Source organism: Phocoena sinus, chromosome 16, assembly GCF_008692025.1.
Source record: "Phocoena sinus isolate mPhoSin1 chromosome 16, mPhoSin1.pri, whole genome shotgun sequence".
NCBI classification, from domain to species: Eukaryota; Metazoa; Chordata; class Mammalia; order Artiodactyla; family Phocoenidae; genus Phocoena; species Phocoena sinus.
This window is the reverse complement of record NC_045778.1, coordinates 52,553,046-52,579,585: the sequence shown is the minus strand read 5'-3', so window position 1 is coordinate 52,579,585 and position 26,540 is coordinate 52,553,046. Positions and strand designations below refer to the sequence as shown.

Sequence of the window (26,540 nt, the reverse complement as noted above, 5' to 3'; positions counted from 1 at the left end):
GGATCGAAACTGGGCCCCCTGCATTAGGAGCATGGAGTCTTAACCACTGGACCACCAGGGAAGTCTCCCCTGCATACCTGGTTTATGCCAGTAATTCTCAATAGGGGTAGACTTTGGCCCCAGGGAATATGTGGCAACATCTAGAGACATTTTTGGTTGCCACGACTGTGAGGGGATGCTACTGGCATCTACTGGGCAGAGGCCAGGGATGCTGCTAAATCCTTCACTGCACAGGAAAGGCCCCCAAGAACAAAAATTACAAGACCTAAAATATCAATAGCACTGAGGTTGAGAAATCTTGGCTTAGATAATTTCACTGTCAAGTTTCATCAAACATTTAAGGAAGAAAAAATACTAATTCTACACAGATTCTTTTAGAACGGAGACGAAGAAAAAAACTCTCAATTCATTCAATGATTTCAGCATTATCCCAATACCAAAATCAGACAAAGATATTAAAAGAAATTTACAGACCATTATCTCAAATGAAAGTGGAAGCAAAAATCCTTAACAAAGTATTATCATTTCAACTTTTGTTTTCTGCTCCAGCACATAAGAAGCTTAAAAGCTGCCAACCCACTCCAATAAGTAAAAAGCTGAACAAACTAAAAAAATCAACAACTCTTCTTAGATTCCTCAGAGAAATGAGGTCACAGGGCAAACTGCTGCCCCAAAATTAGAGAAATAGACAGGTGGATATAGAGAATCACAACCTACCAGGGCAGAAACCTATGAAGAAACCTCTGTGGGAAGCAATGCCAGGGTAGGAAAACCTGAACTGTAATTGACAAATTGCTAGAGGCTCAATGTCGACAGGTCTGAGAGCTGAGACTCCAAGAGATCCCAGACCCACATACTTTTGCAAGTTTTACCTCCAGGAACTCTATCAGGTACTCACAGTGCATGTCAGAGAAAAATCTCCTTGTGCTTCCAGCAGTAGGAGGGGAAAAGGAACTTTTTTTAAAAAAAAGATTTAATTTTATTTATTTTTGGCTGCATTGGTCTTCATTGCTGCGTGTGGGCTTTCTCTAGTTGCAGCAAGCAACTAGAGAGAAAATGGAGTAGAAGCATATTTGAAGGAATGATAACCAGGAATTTCTATACATTAATGTCAACACCAATCCACAGATCACGAAGTTCAGAACACAAAATTTGGCAGGAAACATGCCCAAATAACTATATGTAGGCATAACATATTTAAACTGCAGAAAATCAAAGATTGAAAAAAAAATCTTGAAAGAAGCCAGAGGTGAAAAAAATTCCTTCCCTATACAAAAGCAAAGATAACAATTACATTCAACTTCTCAGAAACCATACAAGCAAGGAGAGAGTACAGAGAAATATTTAAAGTGTTGAGAGAAAAAATGCAAAACCCTCAAATTCTGTACCCTATGAAATTATCCTTCAAAAAAAAAAGAAGAAAAAAAGACTTTTCCAAACAAACAAAAAATTGAGAGAATTTGTTGCCAACAGATCTGCCTTGCAAGATCTATTAAAAGAAGCTCTTCAGAGAGAGGGAAAATGACACGTCAGAAACTTTTATCTACATCTAGAAAGAAAGAGCATCAGAAAGAAATACATGAAGGTAAAATAAAAATTTTATTTTTATTATTCTTAACTGATCCAACAGATAACAGTTTGTTCAAAATAATAATGATATATTCAGTTACATGTGTGTGTGTGTGTGTGTGTGTGTGTGAGAGCATGCTCATGTATAAGTGAAATGAATGACAGCAAAGACACAAGGGATGGAAGGAAGGAATATTTTGTTATTATAAAGTACTTGCACTACACAAGAAGTGGTAAATGTTATCAGCAAAGACACAAGGGATGGAAGGAAGGAATATTTTGTTATTATAAAGTACTTGCACTACACAAGAAGTGGTAAATGTTATTTTAAAGTGGGCTTAGATTAGCTGTAAATGCATATTACAAACTCTAGGATGGAGGGAGGAAGGGAAAGGAGAGAGGGAGAGGGAAAGCAGACACAAACTACAAATATCATAAATGAAAGAGGGGACCTCACTACAGATCTGATGTACGTTAAAGTAATATTATGAACAATCAGATGCCCATAAATTTGATAACTTAGATGAAATGGATAAATTCCTTAAAGACACAATCTGTTAAAACTCACAGAAGAAAGAGACAATCCGAACAGTCCTGTTATCTATTTAAAAAATTGAATCAACAATTATACCCCCAATAAAGCTGGAAAAAATGAAAGGAAGAAGGGAGAAAGGGAGGGAGAGAAGGAGGGAAGGAGGAAGGGAAAGAAGGAAGGAGGAAAGGAATTGTGTTGATGATTAATTACCTTCCAAAAGAGAAAGCAGTTTGGCTCAGATGGCTTCACCAGCGAATTTTAAGAAACATTTAAGGAAGAAATTATACCAATTCCCTATGATCTCTTCCAGAAGACAGAAGCAGAGGAATACTTCCTAAATTAATCAATGAAGCCAGCATTACCCTAATATTAAAACAGGCAAAGACATTAAAAGAAAACTACAGAACAATACCTCTCAGAAACATAGCTGCTAACATCCTCAATGAAATATTTGCAAATCGAATCAAATAATGTATAAAAAGGATTATAAACCATGACCAAGTGGGATTTATCCCATGTCTGCAAGGCTGGCTCAACATCTGACAATCAATTAATGTAATCCATCACATCAATAAGCTAAGAAAGAAAAATCACAAGACCATATCAATACAGAAAAAGCATTTGACAAAATTCAACTCATTCATGACAAAAACCCTCATTAAAGAAGGAATATAGGGGTACTTCTCAACAACTCTAAGTTTTCTAAGATCAGGAACAAGGCAAGGATGTCCCCTCCCACCACTACTTGTCAACATTGTATGGGAAGTCCTAGCTAATGCAACAAGACAAGGAAACACGAGGTATACTGATTGGAAAAGAAAACAATAAAACTGTTTTTGTTTTCAGATGCCATGGCTTGTCTGTGTAGAAAATCTGAAAGAACAGTCAAAAAAACTCCTGTAACTAATAAGCAATTACAGCAACGTTGCAGGATGTTAGGAAAGTCAATTGCTTTCCTATATACCAGCTATAAAAAATGGAATTTGAGGGCTTCCCTGGTGGCGCAGTGGTTGAGAGTCCACCTGCCGATGCAGAGGACATGGGTTCGTGCCCCAGTCCGGGAAGATCCCACATGCCGCGGAGCAGCTGGGCCCATGAGCCATGGCCGCTGAGCCTGCGCGTCTGTAGCCTGTGCTCCACAACGGGAGAGGCCACAACAGTGAGAGGCCCGTGTACCGCAAAAAAAAAAAAAAAAAAAAAAAAATGGAATTTGAAATTTAAAACACATTAATATTTCCATTAGCATCCCCCAAAATGAAATACTTAGATACAAATCTGACAAAATATATACAATACCTACATGAGGAAAATTACAAAACTCAGATAAAAGATACCAAAGAAGAACTAACTAAAGGAAGAGACAGTCCATGTTCATGGATAGGAAGAGTCAGGATTACCAAGATGTCAGTTCTTCCAAACTTGATCTACAAATTTAACACAATCCCAATCAAAATCCCAGCAAGTAACTTTGTGGATATTGACAAAGTGATTCTAAAGTTTATATGTAGAGACAAAAGACCCAGAATAGCAAACTCAGTATTGAAGAAGAAGAATAAAGTTGGAGGACTGACACTACCCGACTTCAAGACTTACTGTGAAGCTACAGTAATCAATACAGGGCAGTGTTGACAAAATACTAGACAAAGAAGTCAATGGAACAGAACAGACAGCCCAGAAACAGTTCCACATAAACACAGTCAACTGATCTTTGACAAAGGAGCAGAGGCAATAAAATGGAGCAAAGGTAGTCTTTTCAACAAATGGCGTGGAGCAAGTGGACATCCACATGCAAAAAAATGGATCTAGACATAGAACTTACACTCTTCACAGATATTAACTCAAAATGGATTATAGACCTAAATGTAAAACAAAAAAACTATAAAACTATAGAAGACAGGAGAAAACCTAGATTACTTTTGGTATGGTGATGACTTTATTTAGATACAACACCAAAGGCACAATCCATGAAAGAAATAATTGAGAAGCAGGGCTTGATAAAAATTAAAAACCTCTACTCTGTGAAAGACACTGTCAAGAGAATGAGAAGACCAGATATGGGATGGGAGGAAATACTTGCAAAAGATACATCTGATAAAGGACTGTTATACTAAATATACAAAGAACTCTTAAAACTCTATTGAGTTCTGTTTTTATTATTATAAGAAAATGAACGATCCAATTAAAAATGGCAAAAGATCAGAAAAGACCTCAGTAAATAACATACACAGATGACAAGTAAACATATGAAAATATGTTCTAGTTCATGTTCATTCACAATTGCAAATTAAAACAATCAGATATGACTACACACCTATTAAAATGGTCAAAATTCAAAACACTGACAGCACCAAATACTGGTGAAGATGTGGAACAACAGGAATGCTCATTCATCGCTGGTGGGAATGCAAAATGGTACAGTCACTTTGGAAGACAGTTTGGCTGTTTCTTACAAAATTAAAATACCATCTGATTCAGCAACCAGCCTCCTTGGTATTTACCCAAAAGAAATGAAAACTTACACCCACAAAAATACTTACAACAGATGTTTATAGCAGCTTTATTCACTGTTGATAAAACTTGGAAGTAACCAAGATGTACTTCAAATTGTTTTCTACATATGATGTTTCAAATATACATCCAGCACCCAAGCAAAGGTAACCAGGCACACACAGAGATAAAATAGCATCTGCTAACAAAAACTAGCAGAATCAATATTCAATATAAACAGACCTATAGAATTTCCAGACATTGGAATTATCAGACACAGGCTATAAAAACTATACTTACTATGTTTAAGGAGATAAAGGCCAAGCTTGAAATTTCAGCAGGGAACTGTAAACTGCAAAAAGTGATATAGCAGATTTGAAAAAGAAACAACCAGAAACACAAGAATTGAAAAACACAAAACTGACATTAAGAACTCAAGGTAAAGAGCTGAGGGATCTGTATTTTTAACACATTCCCTACATAATCCACTATGTTTGAGAACCAGAATCATAGACTACTACAATAAATCTTAATGTCCTTGTTTGCAAACCCACTCTTTTCTAATTTAACTTCTACAATGCCTCCAGAATTTTTCCAGTATATGAATTTGATGCCTCAGTGCCTTATTTCAAAGTATTTTGGTTAAAACCCAACTTTCTAACCTTGTGGCTAAGGACCTTCACCATCTACCCTACTTCCCTGAAATACTGACCTAAAATTGAGCTAAACAAGTCTGGTGCTTTCCTGCTTGTTCATTCAATTTTCTCTATCTGGAATGTCTTTCCCCATCTTGTCTACCTGGTGGACTCCTACTAGTATACTTCATAACACAGAAACTGCATGTCATCCTGAGCAGAATTAATCACTCTTTCATCTCTACTCTCATACTTTGGTTCACAACTGTATTGCAGCACTCACTACACTATATTAAAACCATATATGAACCTTCCCCCTCCTTCCTACAGTTATGCTAGAATAACTGAAAGGCTAGGACTTATATTTATCTATTTCCCAAGAACCTGAACCATGCTTATGGTATTATACACAGTCAATGTATGTTGAATAAATTACACATTCATTGAAATGAAAGCCAGACAATCTTTGAGAAGAATCTAGGATCAATTAAAGAATTTTGTCCTTCAAGTTCTACTAGAGAAAAGGTTTAGAGCTTGCTAACACGAGGTCACAGAGTAAGTCGGTCACAGAATGGTATCCTACCACATTCTGATGCCTTGGGCTCTGTATCTAAAGGGATTCACCAGAAAGAAGGTGTACTAGGAGGGAATGTGAGAAAAGATCAGTCTATCGGTTCAAACGGAGGGTGGCAGGAGTCTTTGAACAGCTTCTTGAAGTAAAATATGGAATCTTGGGAGAAGAAAGAATAGAATAGGAGTTTCTCTTTTAAAGACAATGTAAAAGCCAAAATAGCCTAACGTGTATACAGAGTGACTCAACTTTTGAGTTTCAGTGGACAGTGAGAACACTCTTCCTAAAGGGGTTAGTGCTTTATTCTTTTTGTTTTCTTTACCTAATTTAACCTTCTTTCTTAAGGCTCACACTTCTCCCCTCTCCCCGAAGCACAGGCCCAGAGCTGTTATAAAGTCGTCTCTCAATCTCCAGACCACACAAATTAACATTTATGAAATAAATTTATTCATACATAGGAAAGACATAATAATTTATTATTAACTATAAATAAGGAACACACATGCGGCTAGAAAGGTAATTATTCACTACCTTTTCAAGGTGACAATACATTAGGTAAATAAAGGTGAAAAAACATGCAAGTGTGTTAACAGTTTTAAGGACTTATCAAAAACAAACTCTGAACATAGTCCAGCCCCTCCACAATTTAACAATGAAGGAAGTAGCTCATTTATTGCAGTGCTCACTCAAATTTTACACCAAAGGTATCCATATTTAAGCATAACTAAAACCAACAAACTGTTTTCAAGTATCCTAATGCTACATACACCAATAAAGTTAGTAACCAGAAAATTAAGCTCTACACTTGCAAAGTGTTATATATTTACTGCTCACAAAGCACGTGTATTCTAGTCCTTTCCACAGCGCTATTGTTCCTGAAGTTAACAATTCAAAATCAAAGGCTTAATTGAGCAGCGTGACCTATCCTACTTTTAGACAATTTGAAATGCTCAGATTAAGAAATCAGTTAGTGCCTTAAAACTTTTTTCCTTGCCTGCCAAAAGATATCTGAAAGTGATTCAACCACGCAACTAAAACATCACTCAGAAAGACGAGTGATGAAAAACATGAAATATCATCTAAGTACTCCAATCTAATTTCCTCATAATGAAAAAGATGCCAATATAAAAACAGTGCCAAACAAAAAAATCACTTTCTACTGAAAGACTGTCAGTTTGACATAAATAGAGTATACTCAATCTAGTATGCAATCATGTTACAATTATACATAACATGGTGCATTTGAAATAATTCTCACTTGCAGTTTGGAGGTCATAAGACAAACTATGTAGCTGTATTCCAACTTCAGCCTATTAATTTAGAAAAACCAAAAACTTAGGTCAATTGAACTACAATATAACTGAAATACTATTTATAATCAATAGATGCAATTTTTAACATGGCTCACCAACTGGTTCAAATGGCCACAAGCAGGAATTTCACACCTGCAAGAGAACACATGTGATAATCCTCATAAAATAATATTATGAATATTCATGTGAGTTGGGAATTGACTGTCAAGTTAAATGTCAAATTTGAGTTGGTCTGACTTTGTTATTACCCTAAAATGATGTTTATGTTTCTTTACTGTTAACATGGAAAGCACTAAAACTGATCAGACCTTTAATAAAATTTACAAGAATAAAACTTTAAAAAATATTTAACCTACAAGTATCTTTCACTATTGGACTTCATATCTCTGAAAAATCTACAGGTACAAAACACATAAAGTAAGGCAAAAAAAAATTTATATATAGTAATATTTTGTTCGTGGAAAAAAAATAACACCATATATGTAAAAACATACACACATGAAAATAATTGTGTTTTCCATACAAAAATTGAATTTTAAAAGGCCTAAAAATATGAAGGGAAAGTAAAATGAGACATATCGCCCTATGTTTTATATTTTATAGAGAACATAATCGTGTTATTTGTGCAATTAACAATAGAAGAAAAAGATGGTAAGTCAAACACTACTTTACTCTATAGTTTGGTTTATAATCTTATAGGTGTCTTTCTACTAGAAAAAAATTCTGGCTCCCAAACATATACTCATCCTTAAGAATATGGCAACTCCTTTCTGAATATTTGCTTAATAAAATAATTATCCTATAAAATACTACTACTCCTCTAATATTCTAACAAATTTTACTGTTTCGCCATTCAATAAGCAAGTGAGGCATCTTTAGGAAGGTCAAAGGAATCTTTTTTCCTTAGTACTTCTAGCACTGCCTTACCGTTTCAGGCAGTTTTACACTGGAATACTATCTTCATATTCTGTAGCCTTAACAGCTTAAGACCTTATCCTAAAACATGACAGATGTGTCTTAACACTCTTCACGGTTTTACTCTTAACATCATTTTAAATTTCTCATTCCAAACATATAACACACATTTGAAAGGAGTAGATAGATGGTCAAGGATCTCAAATGTAGTTTTATATTGATAATATTTTACAGAGTTTAGAAATCAGGGCTGTAAAAAAATGTTTTCAAGTGGGAACAGAAACAGAAAGTTATAACTTTACCATTACCAATAAAAGAAAATCATGCCCACTTTTAAAATGACAATTGCAGTGAAGAGAACAGCAAAGTGAGACAAATGTGGAGTAGAGGACACAAACAGTAGGGAAAGAGAAAGCAGAAAAGGAGAGGCAGAAACATATTCCATCACATGGTGAAAGAGATACATATTTTTGAATGTGGAAAACGGTCAGAGGAACAATGACTTCGCTATCCATCACAGCCCCCCAAAAACAAACAGAACCATGAAAAAGGCACCAAAATACACATTAGCACCTACACACAAATGAAAACTCAAAAATTAAAAGAAGCAGCTGGGAGAAATCATCATGTGTAAAAGGCCAGAAAAGGGACAGAGGATAGAAACTGCATTTCAACTCACTCCTTCTTCCCATATGAAAATGAGTTGTTTTTTCCTGACCACTAATCAAATTTTCAAACAACATATATATAAAAAGGAGAGAGGAGGTGAGGCCTTGGCTTTCCAAAATGAAAACAGCACATTAAAGGCACAGACATATTGGTAAACAGATAATTATCCACTAGTAATTTATTTAGACATCTATGGTAAGAAAATATCACAGAATATTAGTTTACATAAAGATATTAAAGTATATGCACAAGCATATTTCAGGTAAACTATCATAAAGTCAAGAATACAAACCTTCAATAGCAAGACCACTGTTTTTGCCTCTAGAGGGCAAACTTGGTCTTCTGAAAGACTTCACGAAAAAAAAGTTAATGTCCAGATAGCAAAGATTCCCAAACTTTCATGGATTAACAGTAACCTTAGTGTCTCAGTAATTTTTTCTTGGTGCCCCCTAAACCAACAGAAATCCTTAAACATTCTGTTTAATAAGTATTTATGTCCAACAATTAAGTGAAGATTTATGTCCTAGCACTTAGTAATAACCACTTGAAAAAATAGTACACATAAATTAAAAGAAAAACATTTTATTGCATTCTTAAATAACCACAATTAATTACTAATTGGGCATGTGTGCCTTTTGTGCACTGTGCAATTTCACAAACCTTGAAATCAGATTGGATACCATCACCTTCATTCCCTGTTCCACACTGATTTTTGCACAGTATCTGATTTTTATCATAGCAAACTAGGAAAAACCAGATTCACAAGGATACGATGCCACAGAAAATAATACATTGCCATTTAATGTTGAAATTGTGTACTACCTCAAGCTATCAGTCTGCACCATATCCAGCAGATGTGTAGCATCACTGAGTTTGCCATGGTTCCCCCCTGCGTTAGCTGCAGCACATGGGGTGCCCTAGGCACACAGCTTGGGAATCATAGCACTACAGTTTTAAGTCTCAGCAACATATAAACTGGTCACTATTTTAATTACTTGTAAATAAAACTAACTATAACAAAGCTTTCAAAGATCTAAAAATTATGTTCTCATTTACTTGGGAAACCCATTTTTCTTTTGAGCAATAAAAAGAACACTATTAAAAAAAAAAAAGAACACTATTAAATACTTAAAGGAAGGTATTTTTTCCAATTTGAATGATGATTATTGCTTTAATGTGATTATTTTTATAAATGCCGGCTGTGCTAAATTTGATAAATTACAACTGGAAGGAGAGAAATAGGAAATTTATTATAATATCTCCTGAGAAACAGCTTCTCTAAAATTAAAAATGCTACAAATTGATACAGTCTCACTGCATTCCAGTCTCACTTATCTCCTAGTACTGAGAAGCACAAGCTCAGGAGTCAAACAAGATCTGAAATTCTTAAGAACTCAAGAATATGGATATTAAAACAGAGAACAGAAGAACTGGCTCCTAAATTACTAGAAACAGACTATACACCCGCCCTCTCACAAAGTCCTTGGTTAAGACAGAAAACCAGAAAAGTGACCAAGGAAAGAGTTCGACCTCAAAATCTACTCGGTTTTCACTTTATGCTGCTTTATCAGTTCACAACTACCCATTATCTGTAAAATCTGTGCCGCTGGCAAATCCTACCATGTTCAGCTAGAAGTCAAAGTCTGTGGTGACAATGGTTTGCTAAGGAAAAACAAAAGCTATCCAAGGAATAACTAGGAAACAAAATCAATGTTCTATGACTGTAAAGAATTTTCACAACCATAAAAGATAACTGAAAATATGTCATGCTTTAATAAAAAGTTAAAGTTACTACAAATATCTATAGTCCCAAAATTTTACATGTTAAAAAGAAAAAGGAATGAAAATAGAATATGGTTAATTATCTAGAAAAGAATATCTGAAAAGCAAGACAAACCACATGGCTACATTAGTACTTACCTGCTGAATGATTTTGGAAGTTTTCTGAAGATTCTCTCTGGGAGGGACTTTACCAAATAATTTCCAACCAGGAGCACTATGTACAACTGACTTGAGTTCCTTTGTTCTTTTCGGAAAAAGGTTTCTGAAACACACAAAAGTTACATGAATTGTGTTTCTGGTAACCAGGGAACTACTTAATAATAATTTTTAAAGTATGCTTATCCTCAAGACAAATACAAAATACTTTTAAATAAAATTATTTCTACTACTTATACTACTATTAGACTAACAAGACTCACTTAAGACTACCTGGCTTATAAAGAAATATTAGAAGAATCATCAACAGAGATATTAGAGAGATAAACAAATTGGGAGAAAAATGACAGCTGTAAATAAAATGTAAATATTTGCTTTGAGTTAGCTACAAAGTGTACTAGAATTGACTATACATATACTTGACAATAAAAGCCAAGAATCTGAGAACAAAAAAGTTAAAGAGAACTTATATAAAACAGGTAAAGGATTAAGTAATACCATCTTTGGGGAAAATACTATTTAATTATTCTCAGCAATAATTTGTTATTGCTTGAAATAAAAGGGTATCTACTGAGCCTCTATCCCTATAATATATGTATATGCAAGTTGTTTTTCCTAGGACAGGTATGCACAAGAAAAGCTTACTGCAAAAACATCAATATGTAACCTAGTAAGAAACTATCTCTCACTGAGAATCTAAAAAAAAAAAAAGAATCTGCACAAGGATCAAGGATTTTACCTATTATCTCCATCCCCTTACCAACCAAATTAAGTATCTACTGCACATGTAAGCAGGAATGATATTCAAAATATGTATACATCAATATAGCATGCCAGGGCACCATGAACCAATCAGAAAGGTACAATGAATCCAACTGAATATAAAGCCTTCATATAAGGTGTGATATAAATATTCATTAAGAAAATTTTAAATTTTCACATACAGTTACAAACAGTCACAAAGTATTTGAAAGCCCAAATAACTCAGGCTTTCAAACTATCATATAAATATATCTGTTCTTAAAAGTACATTATTGTGATAAGAAGGGGGTAAGTTTTTAATGCATAACGTTAAGGCTGTTCTTCAAGTTTAGAAAGGTATCAACGGACTCCTACAAAAGAATATGGGTTAATCAATAATAAGTTAAAGAAACACTCTCACTTCCTTGGGTGTGCAATGGAAGTGAACTGATGACAATTTAGAGTAATTTCTGCTTAGGATACTCTAGAGGTTTCATCTCTGAGACCACATATAGCGACTCAATTCTCTATAAGATCTCTAAGTTGGAGGTTTTCAGTAATGATTATACTGAGGACTGGTATATTTATAGTAAAATTTCAAGCCTCAAACGATGGCCTATTAATTTAAACACTATTTGATATCTTATGTGCTGCTCATCAATTTATTGCCTTATAGCTCTATATTCACCTTGCAATATATGCTCTGTGACAACATGGAATTCCTTTGAGCATTTCTCCTTTCAAAATAAACATGAGGCTGTTAAGCTTACTCAATAGAGGGCACTAAAGGGACACCACAGAAGAAAGGGGCTCTGCTCTCCTGTGGCTTCCAGCTGATGCAGAGTGGGTCAGTGGTTTGGGTATGAGGATATCCAGTAGAACTCTGCTCAGTCACATGCCCAGAACATTAAGTCTCTGAGCAAACTTACAGCCTTAGCAACTTAACCTGCAGATGGCTTTCCTGAAGTCTTATTAACATGTAAACTGGCACCCAAAGGCTTCCTGCCAGCACTGATGCACCAATTCCCTCTGTAGGCCCCACACAGCTCACTTGTACTCCCCAGACAGTTCTCATCAAGCCATGCTTCCTTCACAAGCCTCTATATGGCCTGCCTACACACCAAAGCTTTGCCATCCAACCATGCTAAACACAGGAGAAAAACTTTGTCACCATGGTTTATGCAAAGGATTCTTGAATGTGACATTGAGCTTAAACCTAAACATCTGCACTTCAAAAGACATCACTGATGCAAAATAAAGCAGTAGAAAGACCTAGAATTCAATCCCTCCACCAAAGTAAAAACTGAGACGGAAAGAGCAATTGGAATCAACCATTTTAGAGCTACAGTACCTTATCAGACACTTAAAACAACCAAGAGAGTGTGTGAAAGGAGAGGCTGTTGATCTTTCCTAAGTTAACAGCATGTGTGAACCAACTACCATCCCCCATTCCTCAGCTCCTCCCTCCTGTAGTTGTGGGGATAGCAGCCCACTGGCTCCAGGAGCAATAGTTTATGGAACAGGCAGCAGCAGCTTCCATTGGTGGTATCTAACAGAATATTAAAAGAGAACTCTTTTTGTCCCTTTTCTTGATCCAGACATTTAAGGAAATCTTTGTCAGGTCACCAGCTAACTGCAGTAATAAGAGAACAGAAACTTGCAACCACACACAAAAAGGATTACACACTTTGCAAAAACAGTTTGGAAATAACACAAACAGATGACTCCAGCCCTTAATGAGCAAAAATCAGCAATCACTAAGAAGTGAGAGAACAGATTTACATAGTTACCACATTATAATACTTAGAATGTCTAGGTCTCAACAAAAAAATTACAATACATAGTAAGAAAGAGCAAAGTATGGACAATTCACAGGAAGAAGAATTTGGCAAAAACCATTCCCGAGGAAGCTGAGACAATGAGATTACTAGTCTAAGATGTTAAATCAACTGTCATAAATATTCTTGATGAGCTGAAGGAAACCATGGACAAAGAACTAAAGGAAATCAAGGGGGGAAATGTAGAACAAAATGAGAATATCATTAAAGAGACAGAATTATACAAAGGAACCAAACAGAAATTCTGGAGCTGAAAAGTAGAATAAAATTAAAAATTCACTATAGCAAACATGAAGGTAAGACAATTGAACTTACTGAACTTATCAATTATTCCTAATTGAATTCAGGAGCACAAAGAAAAAAGAATGAATAAAAATGAGCAGAGTCATGTACTATAAGAGTGCCAGAAGCAGAAGAGAAAAACAAAAGGGGCAGAAAAAATTTTGAAGAAATAATGGCTAAAAACTTCTCAAATATGATGAAAGATACAAATCTACGCAACCAAGAAGCTCAACAAACTCCAAGCAGAATAAACTCAAGGAGCTATACTCTGAGACACATTATGGTCAAACTGTCAAAAGACAAAGGGAGAATTCTGAAAGCATCAAGAGAGAAGCGACTATCAAAAACAAGGTATCCTCAATAAGATTAACACCCAATTTCTCATCAGACACCATGGGAGTCAGAAGGTGTCAGGCTGACATAATTTAAAGTTCTGAAAGGAAAAAAAAACTATCAACTATCAACTGAGAATTCTATATACAGCAAATCTATCCTTCAAGAATGAAGGAGAGGGCTTCCCTGGTGGTGCAGTGGTTGAGAGTCCGCCTGCTGATGCGGGGGACACGGGTTTGTGCCCCAGTCCAGGAGGATCCCACATGCTGTGGAGCAGCTGGGCCTGTGGGCCATGGCCACTGAGCCTGCGTGTCTGGAGCCTGTGCTCCACGACGGAAGAGGCCACAGCAGTGAGAAGCCCGCGTACCACAAAAAAAAAAAAGAATGAAGGAGAAATGAAGATATTTCTAGATAAACAAAAGTTAAGGGAGTTCATTCCTAACAGATCGCCCTACAAGAAATGTTAGGAGTTCTTCAGAGTGAAATGAAAAGTCAAAGCCATAAGAAGAGATAACATTGGTAAAATTAACTACATAGTTAAATGTCAAAGCCAGTATTATTGTACTTTTTTGTCTGTAACTCCACATTTTTCCTATGTGATTTAAGAGGTAAATGAATAAAATAACCTTTACAAATTTATGTTGTTGGGCACACAATGTATAAACATGTAATCTCTGACAATAACAATATAAAGGAGAAGGAACAGAGATGTACAGTAGCATAGTGTTTGTACACTAATGAAACTAGCTTATATGCTAATGAAATGAATTTGGTATTATTCAAACTAGGTTGTCTTAAGTTTAAGATGCTAACTGTAATCCCTAAAGTTACCACTAATAACTTCAAAATATACATAAAAGAAGGGAATCAAAATGGTATACTAAAAAGACTCAACTAGGGCTTCCCTGGTGGGTGCAGTGGTTAAGAATCTGCCTGCCAATGCAGGGGACATGGGTTTGAGCTCTGGTCTGGGAAGATCCCACATGCCGTGGAGCAACTAAGCCCCTGTGCCACAACTACTGAGCCTGTGTTCTAGAGCCCGTGATTCACAACTACTGAAGCCCACATGCCTAGAGCCTGTGCTCTGCAACAAGAGAAGCTACCGCAATGAGAAGCCCGTGCACCACAACAAAAAGTAGTCCCCAATCACTGCAACTAGAGAAAGCCTGAGCACAGCAACAAAGACCCAACACAAGCCAAAAATAAATAAATAAATTTATTTAAAAAATTAAAAACTCAACTAAATACAAAAAGTGATAATGGAGAAACTGAGGAACATAAAACCATATAAGACATACAGAAAACAAAAAGCTAAATGGCAGAAGTAAATCCTTTCTCATCAACAATGAATTTAAATATAAATTGATTATACTCTCCTATTAAAAGGAGAGTGACTGGCAAACTGGATTAAAAATACTATATGGTGTCTACAAGAGATTCATTTTAGATAAAAAGAATACAAAGAGGTTGAAAGTAAAAGGATGGAAAATTATATTGAAAGCAAACAGTAACCAAAAGAAAGCTGGAGTGGCTATATTATTGTCATACAAAATAGATGTTAAGTCAAAAAGGTTACAAGAGGCAAAAGAGAACATTATATGTTGGAGGAAGAAAAGTTTAATCCAGTAAGAAGATGCAGCTATTATAAATATATGCACACCTAACAACAGAGCTCCAAAATATATGAAGAAAAATTGATGATACTGAAGGAAGAAACAGACAGTTCTACAATGATAACTGGAGACTTCAGTACCCTACTTTTTTTTTTTTTTTTTTGTGGTACGCGGGCCTCTCACTGTTGTGGCCTTTCCCGTTGAGGAGTACAGGCTCCGGACGTGCAGGCCCAGCGACCATGGCTCACGGGCCCAACCGCTCCACGGCATGTGGGATCTTCCCGGACCAGGGCATGAACCCACATCCCCTGCATCAGCAGGCCACTACGCCACCAGGGAAGCCCTATAGTACCCTACTTTTAATAATAAAACAACCAGACAGATCAAAAAGGAAATAGAAGACTTAAACATTATAAATCAATTAGGCCTAATAGGCATACACAGGGCATCCCACTCAACAACAATAAAATACAAATTCTCAAGGCCACATGGAATATTTTCCAGGATGAACTATATGTTAATGCAGAAATATTATAGTAAGTTTTAAAAAATTAAAATCACACAAAGTATCTTTTCCAACCAGAATAAAATGAAACTATAAATCAATAACAGGAAGAAAACTGGAAAATTCACAAATACGTGGAAATTAAACAACATAGTCTTTTTTTTTTTTTTTTTTCTTCAGATTTTGGCCACACCCTGCAGCATGTGGGATCTTAGTTCCCTGACCAGGGATCAAACCCACGCCTCCTGCATTGGAAGGCAGAGTCTTAACCAGTGGACTGCCGGGGAAGTCCCTAAACAACACAGTCTTAAATAACCAATAGGTCAATGAAGAAATCATAAATTAGAAAACACCTGAGATGAACTGAAATGGAAATACAACATAGCAAAACTTGCGAGATACAGCAAAGGCAATGTTAAGAGGTAATTTTATAGTTGTGAACACCTACATTTAAAAAGAGCCATACCTCATATCAATAATCTAACTGCAGCCCTGAAAAAAACTAGAAAAAGAAGAGCAAACTAAACTTAAAGCTAGCAGAAGGAAGGAAATAATAAGGATCAGAGTGGACAAAATGAAATAGAGAATTGAAAAACAATAGGAAAAAATTTTAAGCAAGTTCTTTGCAAAGATCAACAAAGTTGACAAACCTAGCTAGACTGACTAAGAAAAAAAGGGAAGATTCAAATTGCTAAAAGCGGAAATGAAAGTGGGACATTACTATGAATAAGAAGTATATGGGGGCTTCCCTGGTGGCACAGTGGTTGAGAGTCCGCCTGCCGATGCAGGGGACATGGGTTCGTGCCCCAGTCCGGGAAGATCCCACATACCGCAGAGCGGCTGGGCCCGTGAGCCATGGCCACTGAGCCTGCGTGTCCGGAGCCTGTGCTCTGCAACGGGATAGGCCACAACAGTGAGAGGCCCACGTACCGCAAAAAAAAAAAAAAGAAAAAAAAGAAGTATATGAATACTATGAACAACTGTTCACAAACAAATCAAATAACTTAGGTGAAATGGAAAAATTCCTAGAAATATACACATAATACCAAAACTGACTCAAGAAACAGAAAATCTAAATAGACTTATAAGTAAGGAGATTGACTCAACAATCAAAAACCTCCTAACCAAGAAAAGCTGAGGACCAGATGGCTTCACTGGTGAAATCTAACAAATACTGAAAGAAGAATACCAATTTTTCTCAAACTCTTCTAAAAAACTGAAGAGGAGAGGAGTTACATAGTTTTCCTGGGTCTCTCCCATGTATACATATTATTAAATTTTTGTTTGATTTTCTGTTAATCTCTCATGTCAATTTAATTCTTAGATCAGCCAGAGGAACTCAGAAAGGTAGAGGAAAATTTCTTCCTCCCCCACAGCTCCTTCAAGATTGTTTTAATGTTTTTCCCACTCATCTTTTGTATATTCTTTTTTAAAAAAATTTATTTAATTTATTTATTTTGGCTGCATTGGATCTTCGTTGCTGCCCACGGGCTTTCTATAGCTGCGGGAGCAGGGGCTACTCTTCATTGCGGTGTGCAGGCTTCTCAATGCGGTGGCTTCTCTTGTTGTGGAGCACGGGCTCTAGGCACAAGGGCTCAGTAGTTGTGGCTTGCGGGTTCTAGAGCACAGGCTCAGTAGTTGTGGCTCACGGGCTTAGTTGCTCCGTGGCATGTGGGATCTTCCTGGATCAGGGCTTGAACCTATGTCCCCTGCATTGGCAGGCAGATTCTTAACCACTGCGCCACCAGGGAAGCCCTGTATATTCTTGCTATGTTTATTTCTAGTATTTTATTTCTACTGATATTGAAAAATGGTACCTTCTCTTCCATATATCTACTAATGGTTGCTGTACATATAATAGCTATTAACTTTTGTTATTTTAGCTTTATATCCTATTACTTTATTGAATTATCTTACTTTCCATTTATTCTCATGGATTATATGGGAACATATTCATATTACCTGAAAATAAAAGGTTTTTTACTCTTTACAAGTCTTTCAATCTAATGTTGTCATTGTGCTAGCTAATACCTTCAATACAATCTGAAAACAGTATGGTGAAAGTGGATTCATTTTCTTGTTAACTTTAAGGGAATCCCTCCAAAAAAAACAAAAACAGAAACAAAAAACCCCCAAAAACAAAAAACTAAAGAGCAGAGAACACTTCCTAACTCATTCTACGAGGTCAGCATCACCCTGATACAAAGCCATACAAAGACACTAGGAAAAGAAAACTACAGACCAAATTCCTCAAAAATCCTCACCAAATACCAACATACAGAATTCAGCAGCTATTATAAGGATTATACACCATGACCAAGTGGCACTTATCCCCAAAATGCAAGGGTAGCTCAACATACTAAAATTAATCAAGGTAATTCATCATAGTAATAGAATAATGGGTAAAACCATATGATCATCTCCATTGACGTAGAAAAAACATTTGACAAAATCTGACACTCTTTCATGACAAAAACACTCAATAAACCAGGAATAGAAGGGAACTTCCTCAACATGCTAAAGACCATATATGAAAAGTCCACAGTTATCATCATACACAGCGATGAAGGACTGAAAGCTTTTCCCCTAAGATCAAGAACAAGGCAGGGATGTCCGCTTTTGCCAATTCTACTCAACATAGTAATAGAGCAATCAGGCAAAAAAAGAATAAAAGGCAACCAAATTGGAAAGGAAGATGTAAAGTTATCTCTTTTCAGAGATGACATGATCTTATATGTAGAAAATCTTAAAGAATTCACATCAAAAAACTGTTAAGAGCTAATTTGTGAATTCAGCAAAGTTACAGAAACACACAAAATAGGGTTGTGTTTCTATACACTAGCATGAACAATCCAAAAAAGAAATTAAGAAAACAATTCCTTTTACAATAGCATCAAAAAGAATAAAATACTTAGTATTAAATTTAAGCAAGGAAGTGAAAGATTTCTACACCAGAAACTATAAAACCCTGCAAAAAGAAACTGAACAAGACCTAAAAAAAAGGGAAAGCATCCCATGTTCATAGACTGGAAGACCTTATATTGTTAACACTTATATTATTGACACTACCACTCAAAGCAATATACAGATTCAGTATAATACCAATCAAAATCCCAATAGCATTTTTTGCAAACACAGAAAAACCCATCCTAAAATTTATAAAGAATATCACGTATCTCAAATAGTCAAAACAATCTTTAAAAGGAACACAAATTTGGAGTATTCACATTTCTTGATTTCAAAACTTACTACAAAGCTACAGTAATCAAAACCTGTGGTACTGGCAAAAGGACAGACATACAGACTAACAGAATAAAATAGCACAGAAATAAACTCTCACAAATGTGGTCAACTGACTGTCAAAAAGTGTGTCAAGGCAATTTAATGGGGAAAGGACAGTCTTCAAAGAAATGGTGCTGAGAAAACTGGATATCCACATGCAAAAGAATGAAGTTGGATCCTTACCTTATAAACAAAAATTATCTCAAAATATATCAAAGAACTAAATTTAAGTGCCAAAACTGTACAATTCTTAGAAGAAAATGTATAGGCAACTCCTCATTATCTTGGATTCAGCAATGATTTCTTATTTAAGCATGGTACCAAAAGCACAGGCAACAAAAGAAAAAAATAAATTGGACTTCATTAAAAATTTTGTGCATCAGAGGACACCATAAGAGAGTGAAAAGACAACTCACAGGAGAAAATAATTGCAAATCATATACTGGATAAGGGTCTAGTATCCAGAATATCCAAAGAGCTCTTACAACTTAAAAAAAGAAAATCCAATTAAAAAATGGGCAAAGGACTTGAATAGACATTTCTCCAAAGAAAATCTATAAATGGCCATTAAACACACTTGAAAAAAATACTCTATTGAGTGTATTCATCAGTCATTAGGAAAATGCAAATCAAAACCACAATTAGGGACTTCCCTGACAGTCCAGTGGTTAAGACTCCACTGGAGGGGGCACGGGTTCAATCCCTGATTGGGGAACTAAGATTCCCCCATGCCGTGTGGTGCAGCCAAAAAAAAAAAAAAAGGTGCTGCAAGGATTCAGGAAAACAGAACCCCTGGTGGGCACATGAAATGGTGCAGCCACTATGGAAAACATTTCCGCAGTTGCTCAAAATGTTAAACACAGAATTTCTATGTGACCCAGCATTTCTACTACTAGGTATAGACCCAAAAGAACTGAAAACAGGTGTTCAAACAAAAATATGTACACCCATGTCCATTGCTGCATTATTCACAGTAGACAAAAGGTGAAAATAACCCAAGTGTCCATCAACAGATAACTGAATAAACAAAATGTGGCATATACTTATGTTATGGACTGAATTCTGTCTCCCCCAAATTCGTATGTTGAAACTCTTAACTCTCAGTCCCTCAGAAGGTGACTGCATTTTGAGATAGGGCCTTTAAAGAAGTAATTTTTATTTTATTATTATTTTAAAAATTATTTTATTTATTTTTGGCTGCATTGGGTCTTCGTTGCTGTGCGTGGGTTTTCTCTAGTTGTGGCGAGCGGGGGCGACTCTTTGTTGCGGTGCGTGGGCTTCTCATTGCAGTGGCTTCTCTTGTTGCAGAGCATGGGCTCTAGGCGCACGGGCTTCAGTAGTTGTGGCTCGTGGGTTCTAGAGCACAGGCTCAGTAGTTGTGGCCCACAGGCTTAGCTGCTCCGCTGCATGTGGGATCTTCCCGGACCAGTACTTGAACCCGTGTCTCCTGCATTGGCAGGTGGATTCTTAACCATTGCACCACCAGGGGAGCCCAGTAATTAAGTTTTAATGAGATCATATGGGTAGGCTCTTCCAATCTGATTGGTGTACTTAAAAAAGAGGAAGAAACACCAGGGAGGTACAGCAAACAAAACAAGGTCATGTGAGGACACGAGAGAAGGCAGCCATTCACAACCTAGTAGAAAGGCCTCAGAGAAAACTAAACCTTCAAACACTTTGATCTTAGACTTTCAGCCTCCAGAACTATAAGAAATAAAATTTCTGTTGTTTAAACCACCCAATCTCTGTATGTTTTTATGGCAGTCCCAGCAAAATAACACAGCATACAACAGAATATTATTCAGCCATAAAAAGAAATGAAGTTATGATACATGTATGAATGAACCTTGAAAACATTGCACTAAATGAAATAAGCCAGATAAAAAGGAACTAATATAATTCCACGTATGTAGTATATCTAGAATAGGCACATTCAGAGAAAAAGAAAGTAGAATAGAAGTTACCAGGGGCTGGGAAAAAAGGGAGAATGAGGAGTTCTTGCTTAATGGGTATCTGTGTGGGATGATGAATAGTTCTGGAAATGGATAATGGTCATAGATGTACACACTCTGAGTGTACTTAATGCCACTGAACTGCACAGTTGTACATTAAAATATGGTTAAAATGATAAGTTGTATATTTTACAATTAAAAAAGACATCGTTAAGAAAGTAACAACATAAGCCAAAGATTGAGAGAAAATATTTGCACCACATACATCTGAGAAAAAACTTCTGTCCAGACAGTATAAAGAACTCTTACAGCTCCATAAGACAGACAACCCAGTTAAAAAACAGAAAGAGATCTGAATAGACAGTTTACCAAAGAAGATAAATTAAAAACTAGTAAATCACATGAAAAGTTGTTCAACATCACTAGTCATCAAGGAAATGCAAATCAAAACCACGAGATACCACCTCACACCTCAAAAATAGCTATAATAAAAAAACACAGACAATATGAAGTATGAAGAAAAACAACCTTATACTCTGCTGGTGAGAATGTTAAATGGTGCAGCCATTTTGGAAAACAATTTGGCAGGGTTTTTTTTTTTTAAGTTAAACATAAATTTACCATACAACCAAACAATTCCACTCCTAGGTATCTACCCAAGAGAAATGAAAACATAAACCTGCACAAAGGCTTGCACAGGAATGTTAACTGCAGCATTATTCATAATAGCCAAAATGTAAACACAAGCTAGTATCCATTAACTACTGAATGTATAAAACAAAATGTGATATATCCATGTAATGAAACACTATTTAGGCAATAAAAAGGAATGGGACGACTGGTACATGCTACAATGTGGATGAACTCAAAAATGTTGTGCTCAATGAAAGAAGTTAGATGTATAAGACTGTATACTGTATAATTCTATTTATATAAACTGTGCAGAAATGGCTAATCTATAGAGACAGAAAGTAGATCAGTGGGGATGAGAATGGAAATTGACTGCAAATGGACACAAAGGATCTCTTTGGTGTGATGGAAATGTTCTACAACTACACTGTTGTACGGTGGTGATAGTTGCATGACTGTATAAATTCAATGATAAATATTGAATTCTACACTTAATGGGTGAATTTTACGGTATATAACCTATACCCCTACAAAGCTGCTAATTAAAAGACTATTAGACTAATAATCAAACAGAGTATTAACACTGCCAAAAGTTGGTCTTCTGTCAAGTTTAGTAAAAAAGACAAAATTTTCAGGAGATTTAGTCCAAAAAAGACAACAGAAATAAATTAGGAACAAAGAAAAAGGTATAAAATTTTTTTTTTTTTTTTTTTTTTGGCTGTGTTGGGTCTTCACTGCTGTGCACGGGAGTTTTCTAGTTGTGGTGAGCAGGGGCTACTCTTCGTTGCGGTGCATAGGCTTCTCATTGTGGTGGCTTCTCTTGCTGCAGAGCATGGGCTCTAGGTGTGTGGGCTTTAGCAGCTGCAGCATGCGGGCTCAGTAGTTGTGGCTCACAGGCTCTAGAGCGCAGGCTCAGTAGTTGTGGTGCACGGGCTTAGTTGCTCTGCCGCATGTGGGATCTTCCAGGACCAGGGCTCGAACCCGTGTTCCCTGCATTGGCAGGCGGATTCCCAACCCCTGCGCCACAAGGGAAGCCCTACAGTAAAAATTTTAAAGGCAAGAGAATACTATGAACAATTTTTTGCCAATAATTTAGAACATTCTGACAAAATGGACAGGTTTATGGAAAAATATGACTTACCAAAACAGACTCAGAAGAAATAGAAAATACCAGCAGTCCCAAACTATTTGAAAAACTGAAACAATAGTTAAAACCTCCCACCCCCACCCCCCCAAAAAAATCAGGCATGGGCTTCCCAGGTGGTGTAGTGGTTGAGAGTCCGCCTGCCGAGGCAGGGGACACGGGTTCGTGCCCCGGTCCGGGAAGATCCCACATGCCGCGGAGCGGCTGGGCCCGTGAGCCATGGCCGCTGAGTCTGCGCATCCGGAGCCTGTGCTCCGCAACAGGAGAGGCCACAACAGTGAGAGGCCCGCGTACCGCAAAAAAAAAAAAATCAGGCATGAAAAGCTTTACATGAAAGTTCTACCAAATTTTTAAGATAGATATTGTACCAATATTGTATAAAATATTTTAGTGAATAAAAGAGAGAACAATCCTTAATTAAGTTTGTAAAGCCAATGGCAAACACAGACAAGAACAGCTTAGGAGAGTAAAATTACAGAATAATCTAACTCATGAACATAGAAACAAAAGTCCTAAACAAAATATTGGCAAACTAAATATAATCTTGTATAACATAGATAAATACATCATGACTAGGTTGGATTTACCTCAGGAATGCAAAGGTAGTCAAACATTACAAGGTCTTAAATGTTCTTCAATACATGAACAGAAAAAAAGAGAAAAATTGTATGATAACTTCAATAAATGCAGCGGAAAAAAGATGGTAAAATTAAATATTTCATTCATGATAGAAACTTTTGTAAAAGACCTAGAACTTCCTTAACTTAATAAATGACACCTACTAAAAACCTACAGTAAATGTCATTCTTAATAAAATGCCAGGAACATATTCTTTTGAAATCAGGAATAAGACAAGGATGCCACTATCCCCACTTCTACTCAACACTGTCCTGAAAATCTTAGTGCAATAAGCAAGAAAGAGAAATAAAAGGTATAAGGATTGGAAAAGAAGAGCAAAACTCATCATTCACGAAAACATGAAAGTTTGTATTAAAGACTCAAGAATCTATCATCAAATTAGTTTAGCAAATGGTTAGCTGTAAGATCAAAAAACAAAACCCAATGGACGCAACTAGAGATCATCATACTCAGTGAAGTCAGTCAGAAAGAGAAAGACAAATACCATATGATATCACTTATGTGTGGAATCTAAAATATGGCACAACTGAACCTATCTATGAAACAGACTCACAGACACGGAGAACTGACTTGCGGTTGCCAAAGGGGAGGAGGGGAGGGAAAGGGATGGACTGGGAATTTGGTGTTGGTAGATGCAAACTATTACATTTAGAATGGATAAACAACAAGGTCCTACTGTATAGCACAGGGAACTATATCTAATCTCTTGGGATAAACCATAATGGAAAAGAATGTTAAAAATAAGAACGTCTCTATGTGTACAACTGAGTTACTGTGCTGTACAGCAGAGATTGGCACAGCACTGTAAATCAACCAAACTTCAATTTAAAAAAAAAACAAACCAATTTTGACTTTGTATCCATCAACAACAGCTAGGAATGAAAAAGCCCAAGGAGATATAATAGCAACAAAATATAAAGTATCTGGGAATAAGTCTAACTGAAGTTTTCTAAGACCTTTATGGAGAAAAGATACAATCATCCTGAAACACATTTTTAAAAGACCTAATCAAATAGACAGCTTATATTTATAGAAAGGAAGATGCTATCATAAAACTATCAATTCTCCCCAAATTTATCTATAGATTCCATGCAATCCCCATCATAAGTCCAACAAGGTATTTGAAGAACTTGAAAAAACAACTTTAAAATTTATATTAAAGACTAAAAGGCCAAAAATAGCCAAGACACTTTGAAGAAGAAGAGGGTAAGGCTGACTTACCCTACCAGATATTCAAATTTATTAAGACTATCATTTTTAAGATAGCATGGTAATGGCCCAGGGATAAAGAAACTGATCAATGGAATAAAGAATACACAACTCAGAAACACACCCAAGCATAAATGGAAACAGGCAGTAATGCAGATCAGTAAGCAAAGGATAGATCATCTAATAAGTGGTGCTGGGACCTTTGGCTATCAATGTGGGGAAAAGGAAATTGGATCCCTACCACACATAAGAGTCAGTTTTCAATAGATTAAATAGTTATAGCAAACTTCTAAAAGTTGTAGAAATACAGGAGGATATTTTTATAATCTCACAGTAGAGAAGAATCTAAAAGCAAGACCCAAAAGCACTAATCATTTTTAAAAACTGGATAAAAATCACCAACATTAAAATTAAGAACTTCTGTTCTAAGGCACTATAGAGAAAGTATACAAATTTGGAAGAGAAACTCCAAAACACATAATGACAAATGATTTGTATACAGAAAATATAAAGAACTCCAACTAATCATTTTCATAAAAGACAAACTAATAGAAAAACAGATAAAAACTATTGCACAAAGAGGGGAAACAAACAACAAATAAAGAAACCTATCGAAAGATATTTAGCCTCATTGGTAATAAGTGAGCTCACAAACTAAAACTAGAATAACATTTTATGTACACTGGACTGGCAAAAACTAAGAAATCTGATACCAAATTTAGATGGAAAGGAACACTGCGAGGAATTTACATTGATGTAATCACACTTGTTCCAGTTGCATACACTACACTACCATCTAGGATTATACTTCTAGCTACAGACTCTAGAGAAAGTTCTGGACATGTGCACTAGAAGACATATAAAAGAACAGTCAAGGCAACACTGTTCAAAAGAGCAAAAACCTTTTAACAATTCTAAGACCCACGGACAGAAGAATAGAAAACTTAAATTGTGCTGTATTAGTAAATGTAATATTATTCCACAGTGAAAATGAACCAAAGCTAAATCCATCAACATAGATGAATCTTAAAAACAAAATGCTGAGTTTAATAACAAGGGCTGGGTGTGGGGGGGGAGGGGGATGGGACAAGATGCAGAGTTCACACAGTATATCACTTTTATAAAGCTCAAAAACAATCCAATAATAACAAAAATAATGTGGCAAAAATTATTCCTTAAAACACCAAGGGAATTCAGGACAGTTGCTACATAGTAGGGGTGAGCAGGATAGTAAGACACTCACAGGTAGTATATATTCAACAGCAGTGTTGATAATGTTCTATTTCTGAGATTGGGCAAAGGGTTCACTAATGCATACTGTGTATCACAATTCACATGTCTGTTTCATATTTTCTTTTGTATGTGTCAAAAAAATCCCCACCAGTTTTTATTAAGTTATATAAACCTAATGTCCCAAGTGGAACTCCCTTGTAACTGAAGAGCACTAACTAAAACAATTAAAAGATCTCATATCCTTAATCTTCCACTGAGGAGCTATAAAGTTAGCCTTTTCCTACAGTGTGAGGCATCCACTTCTGCCACAAGCTTAGGTATACTTATTTGGGCCAAAGTTAATAAACATTTCAGATTTTAACCACTCCTCTTAGAGTCAATTCACATTTATATATAAATTTGTCTTCATCATATTGAGGTATTTTAGTCAGAAGCCTCACACTAACAATTTAGCTCTTGGAGGCTGGGTGGGGGGAGTCTACAATGAACAACCAGTTTTGTTTGTTT

The 26,540-nt window shown here is 36.1% G+C and overlaps 1 protein-coding gene across 2 annotated transcripts in view; it reads right to left on the bottom strand.

The window, feature by feature from the left end:
* TBC1D12 (TBC1 domain family member 12) overlaps positions 1-26,540 on the bottom strand; it is a 94,495-nt gene that overhangs the window by 35,045 nt on the left and 32,910 nt on the right. The window contains exon 2 of one of the 2 annotated variants that reach the window (XM_032607446.1): positions 10,615-10,738. In XM_032607446.1, coding sequence (XP_032463337.1) covers positions 10,615-10,738 — 124 coding nt within the window. Of the gene's footprint in view, positions 1-4,891; positions 4,931-10,614; positions 10,739-26,540 lie in introns of those variants that run through there. The other variant, XM_032607447.1, reaches the window with a different exon arrangement.